Source organism: Oratosquilla oratoria, chromosome 1, assembly GCF_046742065.1.
Source record: "Oratosquilla oratoria isolate Oo_2021 chromosome 1, ASM4674206v1, whole genome shotgun sequence".
NCBI classification, from domain to species: Eukaryota; Metazoa; Arthropoda; class Malacostraca; order Stomatopoda; family Squillidae; genus Oratosquilla; species Oratosquilla oratoria.
Window position 1 is genome coordinate 128,727,521 of NC_134777.1, and position 13,040 is coordinate 128,740,560.

The window sequence follows — 13,040 nt, forward strand, 5'->3', positions numbered from 1 at the left end:
GGTAATACAATTCTAAAATCTCCCGATTTAATATCTCACGGTTTTGAGGTCTAACGGATATAAATCTCACGATTTTAAGACCTCCTGATTTAATATCTCACGGTCTCACTGTCCTCTTCGCTACTGGAACTCTAGCGGCACCCCTACGGACCAGGGTCACACAGCATTTATTTAAGATTGGAATCTGACCTCTTTTGTTTCTAAGGATAGAAGCGCTGGGTAATGTTACTATTCTAGGGACTCTAGTGGCACCCCTACAGACCAGTGTCACGCAGCATTCGCTTCTAAGGATAGAAGCGCTGGACTAAACGTAAAATTGAAAAAAAAAGATATAACAAATAAGATATACGTAATTGTAATGCATATGTTGTGTGTGTGTATGTACGTACATATGTATGGAAATAAGCATATATGAGTGTATATACGTATGAGTGTATGTATGAATATTTGTATGAATGCATGTAGATATATGTATGTATACAACGACGTGAGTGCATGTACCTATGCGTGTATGTATGAGCAAATATACGTATACATGCATACCGTATATGTACATACGTATGTAAACATGTATATATACGATTGTGTGATTTCCCTTGAACTCAATGGCATATTTGTCTCGGTCCCTGTCGCCAGACGATATTAATCATGTATGAGACGATATTATGAGCGAAAGGACTATAAAAAAAAAAAAAAAATCGCCCAAGAAAAACAACCAATCGCGACGTAGGAAAACCGACCTTAGGTATCGAGTTCATAAAGGCGCTAATCCCGAACCAAGCGTAAGACTCCGAGAAAAACGGACCTAACGACAGGAGGCGGAGACCAAAGGGAAAGCGACCTTATGCCACATGTCCATAAGGGCGATAATCAAGGAAGAACAAGAAAGGACATTCAGGCGTGTGTTTTACGGATAAATGAAATACAACGGAATACAATACTCGAGGGCAAGGCAGCCGGGAGACCTTTGAGCCTATAGCGAGCCTGGGAGAAAAATATATAAAAGAGGCGAAAATATGCTGTTTTACGTAGAACAAAGGAAGAGAGAAAACAAGAGATCTTACAGATGAGAGACCTCACTCGTCATCGGGGTCTTGCATTGGCTGAACAGAATAGTTTAGTCACCCTCACCCCTACGGACCAGAGTCGCCTATCGTTCTTTTATGATTAGTGGGGTGGGAGGTGGGGGATCAATTTCCACTGTTATTGTCCCTCTCCCCCACCCCGCATGGATAGAAGCGCTGGATACCTGGTCCCATGTTAATTAAATCACCTGCCGACAGGGAAATTATTTTATTTTGGTTAAAAAAATTAACAGCTCAATCTAACACTATTCGTCTCTGTGCTTCCCTCCCCCCTTCCGTACCGTGTGGTACTTTCTCCCTTTGTTCGACCTGCCGTCGGGCGATTTTATTCGTCGCCGTGGGAGAGACAGTCGTGATTTTTTCCATATCGGAACTAGTTGCGTCACACACACACACACACACACACACACACACACACACACACACACACACACACACATATCTATACAATGAAGTACAACATGGACATTTTATAGTACACAATCAGGTCATCCCTTGGGACGCCTAGGAGAGGTTGCTGACACACTCATAACATTTGTGTATCTATTTTCTTCAACTATTAATAAACTTGTTGCTTTTGCTAAGCTTATGAAACCTTCTCTATGGTTATTGTTATTATTGGAGTTAATATAAGCTGCTTCTATTGTCTACCTCAATCTTTTTGTTGGACCTTTATCTATTACAACTGTATTGCCCCAGTCTGGAAGGTGGTCATACTTATCTATATCCATGTAAAGGTTCTACAAAAAGATTGAAATTGACAATAGAAGCAGCTTATATTAATAGCAATAATAACATTAACTATAGAGAATGTTTTATAAGCTTAGCAAAAGCCACAATTTTATTACTAGTTGAAGAAAATATATACACAAATGTTATGAGCATGTCAACAACCTCTCCTAGGCGTCCCAAAAGATGACTGTGTATTATAAAATGTCCATGATGTTGTACTTCATTGTTAGCTTTCTAATCAAGACCCTGTGGGTCGGAACGTTAAAGTATTAAAATTCTCCCATTAGTCCTTGTCTGCTGCGTCTACCTTCAGTTTCTTTGTCATTGTGTAGTTAATTCAACACACACACGCATATATACATATACATATATATATATATATATATGTATATATATACATATATATATACACACACACACACACACACACACACACACACACACATATATATATATATATATATATATATATATATATATATATATATATATATATATATATAAATAAAGAAAACTTGTTCCGGTGGCTTGTATCCGGGCAGTCACACCGGGATGGGTTAAGTCAGGTTAAGCTGGATATGACTTTTCTTTTTTTCACTAAAACTTCAGCCTATTGCGTTCCAACTTCGTCGTCGTCGCCGTCGTCACATAATTTGGGTCGTTCCTTCCCCCGTCAAGCCGGCTCCTTTGAGCCACGATGTGCCGTCTCCGGCGCCACCAGAATCCACCATGAGCCACCAGAATCCACCAAGAGCCACCACGTGGAAACAGAAGCCACAGAGAGCCACCGGGAGCCACACAAGGGCAAACGAAATAGATAAGTGAATAAATAAATGAATAAATTTATAAATTAATAAAATTAATAACAGAAATATATAAAATAAAACTAGTTAATAAAAATATGACATCAATAAAATACATATAATGAATAAAACAAATCCAACAAATAAGATAAAACAAATCAAATAAATTACATTAATAAAATATATATAAAATAAATACAATAAATAAAATGAATGCTTATATCAAACAAATAAAACAAATAAAACAATTTAATAAAAAATATGACATCAATAAAATACATATAATGAATAAAACAAATACAACAAATAAAATAAAACAAATCAAATAAATTACATCAATAAAACATATATAAAATATATACAATAAATAAAATGAATGCTTATACCAAACGAATAAAACAAAATAAATAAAAAATAAATCTAACAAGATTCATTGTACCTCGTTGATAGTAACTAGTGCTTCTATCCATAGGAAGTGAGGATAGTACCAGGGTTAGGTCGAAGTACAGCCGATTGTACTTAAGTACAAGTACCTGGATATTTTTCAAGTACAAGTACAAGTACAAGTACAAGTAGAAATACAAGTACAAGTAGAAGTACAAGTAGAAATACAAGTACAAGTAAAAGTACAAGTACAATTACAAGTACATACATATACCAAGGCTTTTTCCCCCTTCCAAGGGAGGTAGCCAAAAAGGGAAAGGCATAAAAACACTCCCACCCATTTCATCCCTAAATACACTCCACACCCCTCCCACCCTTCCTCTCATCTGAGCACCTCCTGGATGACGGGTCATCCCTGCACCCTGCCCACCGCCCTGGGTCAGAAGCAGTGTCGCAAGACACAGTACATCCACAGCGAGGCCGCTTCATTTAATCGGCGACCCCCCCTCTCCGTCCCCCTTTGCATATAAGGCGAGGACGGGGAGAAATCCCTTCGGGCTGCGTCAAAATTTACTCACACATACTACCCCACCCCCCACCCCCCCGCCCATTCCTCCTCATGCAGTCACAACATCATCCATATACAACCATTCTCCACTCACCTCTGTCTTCCGTCCTCTCCCTTCCTTCCTCAACAGACATTCCCCTCTTCCCCAAAGCCCCCTTCACCCCATCCATCCACCTCATCCTAGGACGTCCCCTCATGTTCACTCCCTCCACATCTGCCTTCCATACCTCTTTTACTAGTCTTTCTTCACTCATTCTTTCCATGTGTCCAAACCATCCTAATATTCTTTCATCAACCCTATCTCCCAAATCCTTTTTCACCCCTGTTCTCCTCCTCACCTCCTCATTTCTCACTCTATCTAGCCTAGTAACCCCCACCATACTTCTCAGACACCTCATCTCAAACACATTCAAACTCCTTCTCTCTTCTTCTCTTATGTTCCACGTTTCTGCCCCATACAGTGCTGTTGGCACAATCACTCCTTCATACAGTCTCCTCTTCGCATCCATTCCCAAATGTCTATTCCTCATTACACTCTTTAAACCACCAAGGCATTTACTCGCTTCTCTCAATCTACATTCTACCTCCACCTTCACTCCACCTTTTCCTGCTACACTTGCACCCAAGTATCTAAAACTATCCACTTCCTCCAGTCGCTCTCCCTTAATGTTCACTTCCAGTCTACTGCCACTTTCACCCCTTGTGCATCTCATCACCTTACTTTTACCCACATTTATCTTTAGCTTTCTTCTATCACATACTCTCCCAAACTCTGCCACCAGCTTCCTCAATCCCTCCTCTGACCCTGCCACAAGCGCAGTGTCGTCCGCAAACAACAGCTGACTCACCTCCCACCCCTCTCCATTTTCTTCAATTACAAGTTCAAGTACGAACATTTTGTTATGCATTTAAGTCCAAGTATATGACACTGTAATTAAGTACAAGTAATTTATGTGATAAAAAAATCCTATCACAGATTAGTTAAGCACGAAAGTTAGTAGTTTTCGTATATACACATTGATGAATACACTTTTAAAAAGTGGGATTCAATATAAAAAAAATTGGAAAATTAACTTTTAGTTTACTGTAGTACATAAATTTTTTACCACAGAATTACAAAATGAAAACATATATTTTTATGGTGCAAATACAAAAGAAAATTCATGTATTTTTCGTATCAGTAATAAAACTAGATTTATATTTCTCATATCAGTAATAAAAGTAGATTTAATGCAGAATATAAGGTGGGTATCAGGGCATTAATAATTGCCCCTTGCTCTATATAAATAATATACCCGGTAGCTTTATAACTATAAATAATAGATAAAGGCATTTACACAATAGATCAATATAAAGGTCGCTAAAATATTTATACAATATATAACTTTTGATCTAATACAATGTACTTGTTTGTACTTAAATGTACTTGGTATTTTTCAAGTACTTTGGGTCTAAGTACAAGTATCACTGAATTTTTAAACTCCAAGTACAAGTACATAAAAATCTACTCTTAAGTACAAGTGTAAATACATGTACTAAGACCCAACCCTGGGTAGTACAAATTAAATAGTACACCAAGTACAAGTACATAAAAATCTACACTTAAGTACAAGTGTAAATACATGTACTAAGACCCAACCCTGGGTAGTACAAATTAAATAGTACACCAAGTACAAGTACATAAAAATCTACACTTAAGTACAAGTCTAATTACATATACTTGGACCCAGCCCTGGGTAGTACAAATTAAATAGTACACCAAGTACAAGTACATAAAAATCTACACTTAAGTACAAGTGTATTCCATATACTTGGACCCAACCCTGGGTAGTACAAATTAAATAGTACACCAAGTACCAGTACATAAAAATCTACACTTAAGTACAAGTGTATTCCATATACTTGGACCCAACCCTGGGTAGTACAAATTAAATAGTACACCAAGTACGAGTACATAAAAAACTACACTTAAGTACAAGTGTAATTACATATACTTGGACCCAACCCTGGGTAGTACAAATTGAATAGTACACCAAGTACAAGTACATAAAAATCCACACTTAAGTACAAGTGTAATTACATATACTTGGACCCAACCCTGGGTAGTACAAATTAAATAGTACACCAAGTACATAAAAAACTACACTTAAGTACAAGTTTAATTACATATACTTGGACACAACCCTGGGTAGTACAAATTAAATAGTACACCAAGTACAAGTACATAAAAATCTACACTTAAGTACAAGTGTAAGTACATGTACTTGGACCCAATCCTGAGTAGTACAAATTAAATAGTAATCATCATTCTTTCATGATTAAAGACGAGAAGTCTCCAATCATTTCGTTTTTTAAAAAAGGGAAATTATCTTCGATACATTTCATTTTCATCCTATAAAAAGTCGACATTATCTTCTTTTGTTCTTATCAATTTGATCTATTTACTTATCTATTTATCTTTGTCTTGTTTTGTTACACACACACATACACACACACACACACACACACACACACACACACACACACATATATATATATATATATATATATATTATATTTGAGAGAGAGAGAGAGAGAGAGAGAGAGAGAGAGAGAGAGAGAGAGAGAGAGAGAGAGAGAGAGAGAGAGAGTCCTCTTCAATCATATAAGAATGATGCGTGACCCTGGTTCGTAGGGGTATCACGGAAGCTCCTGACTGTAAGAAGCCACCGCAAGGAACAAGGGAAAACACAGAAATCCACCACACACACTAACAGAAATGAAGAGAATCCACCAAATGCTGACAAAATCCACCAGATCTAAAGAAGGTCCATCACAGGATCCACCAGAACCCACCACATGCAAACAAGAGCCACCATGAGCCACCATAAGCCTATATGAGCCACAAATGAACACTAAAAATCTACGAAGAGCCACTAAAATCCACCATAAGGTACTACAAGCCACCTAAAAGAATAGAATCATGAAAAAGGCACTAGGAGCCACCAGGAGCCACCAAGAGCCACAAGGAAGGGCCAGGAGCCACCAAGAGCCACAAAGAGAGGCCAGGAGCCACCAAGAGCCACAAAGAATGGCCAGGGGCCACCAAGAGCCACACAAAAAAGGGCCAGGAGCCACCAAGAGCCACAAGGAAGATCCAGGAGCCACCATGAGCCACAAGGAAGACCCAGGAGCCACCAAGAGCCACAAGGAAGATCTAGGAGGCACCAAGAGCCACAGGTAAGGACCAGGAGCCACCAATAGCCACGAGGAAGGGCCAGGAGCCACCAAGAGCCACAAGGAAGATCCAGGAGCCACCAGGAGCCACAAGGAAGGGCCAGGAGCCACCAAGAGCCACAAGGGTGCTCCAATAGCCACAAGGAAGTGCCAGGAGTCACCAATAGCCACAAGGAATGGCTAGGAGCCACCAAGAGCCACAAGGAAAGGCCAGGAGCCACCATGAGCCACAAGGAAGGGCCAGGGGCCACCAGGAGCCACAAGAAAGACCAAGGAGCCGCCAGGAGCCACAAGGAAGGGCCAGGAGCCACAATGAAGGGCCAGGAGCCACCAAGACCCACAAGGAAGGGCCAGGAGCTACCAAGAAACACAAGGAAGATCCAGGAGCCACCAAGAGCCACCAGAAAACCCTAAAACCTTTTCAAGAGCACCAAGACATATTGCGAGCCACAAGAAACTTTACGGAGCCACGGGGAGGTTTCACAGAGCCACCGGGGAGCCACAAGGAAGAGCCATGAGCCGCACAGCCTCCCCAGGCTCCACCTCCTTCTCCGGTGTCTGGTGACGCAGGAATGTATTTTAAGTGCGACGACCTATTTCCTCCTTTCAATATTCTCAATACCAAAGCGCTGCGTTGGCGAGCGAGTGAGAACGACGAGGGAAAAAAATATATAATAGAAGGTGACCTATAGGCGAGGGTGACCTACGCGAGCAGGATCCTTTATTAAGGAGAGAGAGAGAGAGAGAGAGAGAGAGAGAGAGAGAGAGAGAGAGAGAGAGAGAGAGAGAGAGAGAGAGAGAGAGAGAGAGAGAGAGAGAGAGGTGTATAATTTGGTGTCAAAGTACTCCTAACTTCTATCCATCCCCACGTCCACCCTGGCCTTGATGGGACGCCCTCTGACCGTGCATCCTCCACCATCTTCCCCCGCCCCCAACCCAGCCGTCATGTGAAGGATGACCAAACGGATGAGAACGTAAGGTTGTGGTACGTTCGGATGATGAACGGGATGATTAGAACGTCTTTGGCCAAGCGGAAATGAGGTGAGGTTAGGTTAGGTTAGGTTAGATTGGGTTAGGATAGATTTTTGGTTGGTTGGGTTAGGTAAGGTGCTGCTTATATAAGGTTAGGTTAGGTTGGGTTGGGCTAGGTTAAGCGCTTATCAGGTTAGAGGTGTTAGGTTAGGTTAAGATGGGCTAGGTTTGGTTAAGTTAGATCAATTCTGGTTTATGTTAAGGTTGGTAAAGTTAGGTTACATAGATTAGGTAAGGTTATATTAGTTAAGATTACGTTAGTTTAGGTTAGGTCAGAGTTTGGTTAGGTTAAGTTAGGTAAATTAGGTAAGGTTAGGTTAGGTAAACTAGATAAGGTTAGGTTAACTTAGATTAAGTTAAACGTCCTCAAGGCAGATAAGTGGCTAGTCCTACCGCCCAGGTGGGGATGCACCTAACGGACGTACGTCAAACTGTCGCACTTCTATTCACTTTGATAACAGCTTGTCAGACTTGGAGGTCCACTGCAGGACCCCCGTGCTGCCCTCGGATCACTTCAGGAACCTGAACCCTATGGACCAGAGTCACACAGAGACGTTGTTTCCCAAGGATAGAAACGCAGGTGATCAGCATGTCTTAACAACTTCCACAAAACGTAAAATAGAAATAGATTAATAGCTGAATAGATAAAGTAGATGAATGAATACGAATAAATAAAACACAAGAGAACAACAATGAGTAACATTTAATGTATAAAAAATCTATATATTAATGATTCATTCACAATTCATTCTTTTGTCTATTGATCTAAATACTTTCTCTAAATCTACGTCTAGTTTCCTGTCCTGATTTAAAAAAGAAAAAAAAAAAAGAAAAAAAGGGACGACGTTTTTTATTATAGCCACAAGCTGGAAGCTACGCTGTACTAGCTTTGTACATCCCTATAAAGTACACAAATCCTGTGTACATAGGATTAGTACATGTGTACTTACAGAACATCACGAATAAAGATATTTGAGCTTATATATTTTCTTTTTTTATTCATTATGTTAATATATCCACTACAGTATTTACTTACAATGATATTTGTACTGATACATTTGATCTATTTCAATAATATTATATATTTATTATATTACTTATTTATTTATCTATTTGTATCAGGCTAAATGTTTTATAAATTTAATTTCTTTATTTCCTATTTATTTCTAATATGTTGATTATATTATTTACTTATTAATGTATCTATTTGTATCGATTTTCGTATTTTATCACTGTAATTCGCTATCACCCAACGCCATGTTATTAAAAAAAAAAAATGCTAAAAGGCGATTTGATTCGTGATGGGGGACTTCCACCCTGGCCTCAATTTGGGAGATCTGCCTAGGCTTTGGATTTTGTTGTGAAAATATATCGTTAAAAATAGTTCAACACTATTCACAACATATCGGTCAAAAAGTCAATGTATCTTATGTATTATACGAACACTTATGAATTACCCACTGTATATATAAAAATATATAAGCTCACGCCAAGAGACGCTTAGCTGCGACTGAGATCACCACCTGTGCCCTATGTGCTCAGAGAGCTGTGACGAGAAGTCACTGGTGACTGGAATCGAACTCGGGCCTTCACTGTGCAAAAATTACGTACAGAACCTCCACCCTCACCGCAGAATAAACAAAAATAATAAATAAACAAAAAATAAATAAATAAAAACCCACCACACTGAATGGTAGCTGTGTTATATTACCAAAAAATATAAATTGATTAATAAATTAAAATCATCCACACTCAATATCAGCTGTAATATGTTTCTAAATTATAAGCAAACAAACAAAAACATGAATAAATACATAACCAAATAAATATGAAACAGGGCACAGCAAATCCTTAGACTTTCTTCAATAGTACAGTTGGCTCAAGAATTACTGTACCTCCGTGATGGCCTCCGGGCGGGTGGAGAGAAGCCGGCAGGACCACAATGGGTCCCCCCGGAGCGTCTGGTCCTGATCCACCAGGTAGAAGCCCAGGCCTCCGTCCAAAACCCACAGTCGGTTCTTCAGCATCTTTCTTCTGAAATACGTAAACAAAAATAGATTCAGTATATAAGTGAAAAAAATTAACGATTCATCAAATAGATAAATACGTTATTAAACAAATAAATATATAAACGAATGAGTACATAAGTAAATAATAAATAAATTTAATAATAAACCTATGTACTAATAAAAGAATTCCTGTTGATATCGATCTAAATCGGACCGGAAACCTGAAATCCCTGAAGGGGACACGTCCCCTCCGGCCCCTGATTGGCTGAGAGAGTGGTGACGTCACGGCAAAGGAGACGATTGATTGGCCGAGAACGGTGACGTCACGGCAACAAAGACGACTGATTGGCTGAGAGCGGGATGTCCGCGAACCCCCGGGGAATCCTCTGGAAACTCCAGGGGAGCCCCTTCGGGAGCTCTTGGATAGTCTCTGGGAAACCTCTGAGGGTCGCTGTTGAGATTCCCTGTGGAACCCTCTGCGAGCGAAGCGATCTCACCTCAAGAGCCGAGCCCCCGCGTAGTGGGGTCGGGCGTAGCCCTTTTACAAAGGATTACAAAGGAGGAGCATGCCGACAGGAAATCTTTTGGTTCATAACTAGGTCGGATGCGAAAAAATATAATAATAACCAATAAATAAAAAAATAGATAAATGAATAAATAAAATAAATAAAATAAAATAAAAATCATAATAATATAAATGATAATAAATAAAATAAATAAATGCATATGTATTGTTAAATAATAAACAAACAGGTAAATAGTAAATGATAATAAATTGCCAGATAAATAATAATAAATGATAATCAAGCAAATAATAAACAGACAAAAATAATAACAAACAAATAATATAACATATATGGCAGTCATTGCAGCATCTTGCTTAGATGTTTATCTAAACGAATCTTAAAGCTTCGAACTGCCTCTGCAGGAAGTTTATCCCATTCATTTACTATACGGTTGGCGAAGTTATTTCTACCCACTTCCAAATTAAATGTATTTCCTGACAGTTTGAGACCCCTATTTCTTGACGGATTCTCATTCAGTGTAAAATTTTTTGTCACTTTTGATGTTGTCAATCCCCTTTAGAATCTTAAAGACCTCTATCAAGCCAGCTCTGAGTCTACACTTTTTAAGGGAAAACAGATTCATATGTTTTAGTCGATTTTTGTATGATTTATCTTTTATATTTGGAATCAGTTTTGTAGCTGGCCGTTGTACTTTTTCCAATCTGTCAATGTCTTTTAATGAGATTCGGTGACCATACGGAAACAGCATAATCTAAATGTAGACGAATTAACGATTTATGCAGCTTGTTAATGAGTGATGGACTTTTGAAGTCAAAGGATCGCGCAATCAGTTCTAGAATCTTATTTGCTTTCTCAGAGGTTGAAATACACTGCTTGGATGATTTGAGATCGTTACTGATAATTACCCCGAGATCCCTCTCACTATCCACTTTTGTTAACTAATTTCCAAATAATTTGTAATCATACATATGTATACCAAGGCTTTTTTCCCCCTTACAAGGGAGGTAGCCAAAAAGAAAAAGGCATAAAATCATTCCCACCCATTCCATCCCTGAAAACACTCCACACCCCTCCCACCCTCCCTCCCATCTTAGCACCTCCTGGATGACGGGTCATCCCTGCACCTTGTCCACTGCCCTGGGTCAGAGGCAGTGTCGCAAGTCACAGCACATCCACAGCAAGGCCGCTTCATTAAATCGGCAACCGCCCCCCTCTCCGTCCCCCCATGCATAAAAGGAGAAGACGGGGAGAAATCCCTTCGGGCTGCGTCAAATTTTGCTCACACATACAACCTCACCCCCATCCCTCCAACCATTCCACCTCATGCATCACAACATCATCAATATACAACCATTCTCCATTCACCCCTGTCTTCTGTCCTCTCCCGTCCTTCCTCAACAGACATTCCCCTCTTCCCCAAAGCCCCCTTCAACCCATCCATCCATCTCATCCTAGGACGTCCCCTCATGTTCCCTCATTCCACATCTGCCTTCCATACCTCTTTTACTAGTCTTTCTTCACTCATTCTTTCCATGTGTCCAAACCATCCTAATACTCTTTCATCAACCCTATCTCCCAACTCCCTTTCCACCCCCGTTCTCCTCCTCACCTCCTCATTTCTCACTCTATCTAGCCTAGTAACCCCCATCATACTTCTCAAACACCTCATCTCAAACACATTTAAACTTCCTTCTCTCTTCCTCTCTTATGTTCCATGTTTCTGCTCCATACAGTGCTGTTGGCACAATCACTCCTTCATACAGTCTCCTCTTAGCATCCATTCCCAAATTTCTATTCCTCATTACACTTTTTAATCCACCAAGGCATTTACTCACTTCTCTCAATCTACATTCTACCTCCACCTCCACTCCACCGTATATAAATAAATACACTATCATATAAATGAATAAATAAATAAATAAATGAGTGAGTATAAAAGAATAAAATATCAATTCTATAAAAATATATTATAAAAAGATCAAATAATTGCATGAGTGAGTATATATTTATGGATAATAAGAATAAAATATAAGATTTATATGTAAATACATTATCAAATAAATAAAACATTAAATATATAAACAAATAAATTAGCAAATAAACAAATGACTATATAAGTTAATAATAGATTAATAAAATATCAAATATTCACATAAATACATTATCAATAAAAAACATAAATAAATTAATTACCAAATCTACGAATATAAATAAATGGATAGATAAATTAGTAAACGGAAAAATGTAAATAAACAAAAGGTGGCGTAAAATACTAAAAATATATATAAATTGATAAATACATAAATAAATATTCAAAAACTTTAATATAAAAACAATGACAAATAAGTAGATAATGAATAAAAACAAACAAAATCTTATCATGAACAAATAATAAAATAACATAATACATCAATAAATTACCGTAAAAACAATAACATTGAACATCCTGGAAATTTGATAAAAAATCACCCGACGGCCCTCATCTATACAGAGAGGCACAGTGTTGAAGGGGTTAGGAGGATACTCCTTGAAGTCCAAAGGAGAAGGAGGAGAAAGAGGAGAAGGAAGAGGAGGAGGAGGAGTAGGAGGAAAGATTTTCAAGGACTCCTCCTGTTGGTAAACAGAACGACTTGCACGACGGGGGAGACGGAAATAGACAGGAGTGTACGTAAACTGATAAAAAC

At 38.8% G+C, this 13,040-nt stretch overlaps 1 protein-coding gene across 4 annotated transcripts in view; it reads right to left on the reverse strand.

The window, feature by feature from the left end:
• The window catches only part of LOC143026851 (betaine-homocysteine S-methyltransferase-like), a 175,586-nt gene that overhangs the window by 25,386 nt on the left and 137,160 nt on the right, over positions 1-13,040 (reverse strand). For all 4 annotated transcript variants that reach the window (XR_012966537.1, XR_012966536.1, XM_076187643.1 and 1 more), the window contains exon 2: positions 9,716-9,854. Coding sequence is in view for 2 of the 4 variants with exons in the window: in XM_076187643.1 (XP_076043758.1) it covers positions 9,716-9,847 (132 nt within the window). In the remaining 2 variants the exon portion in view is untranslated. The remainder of the gene's footprint in view (positions 1-9,715; positions 9,855-13,040) is intronic.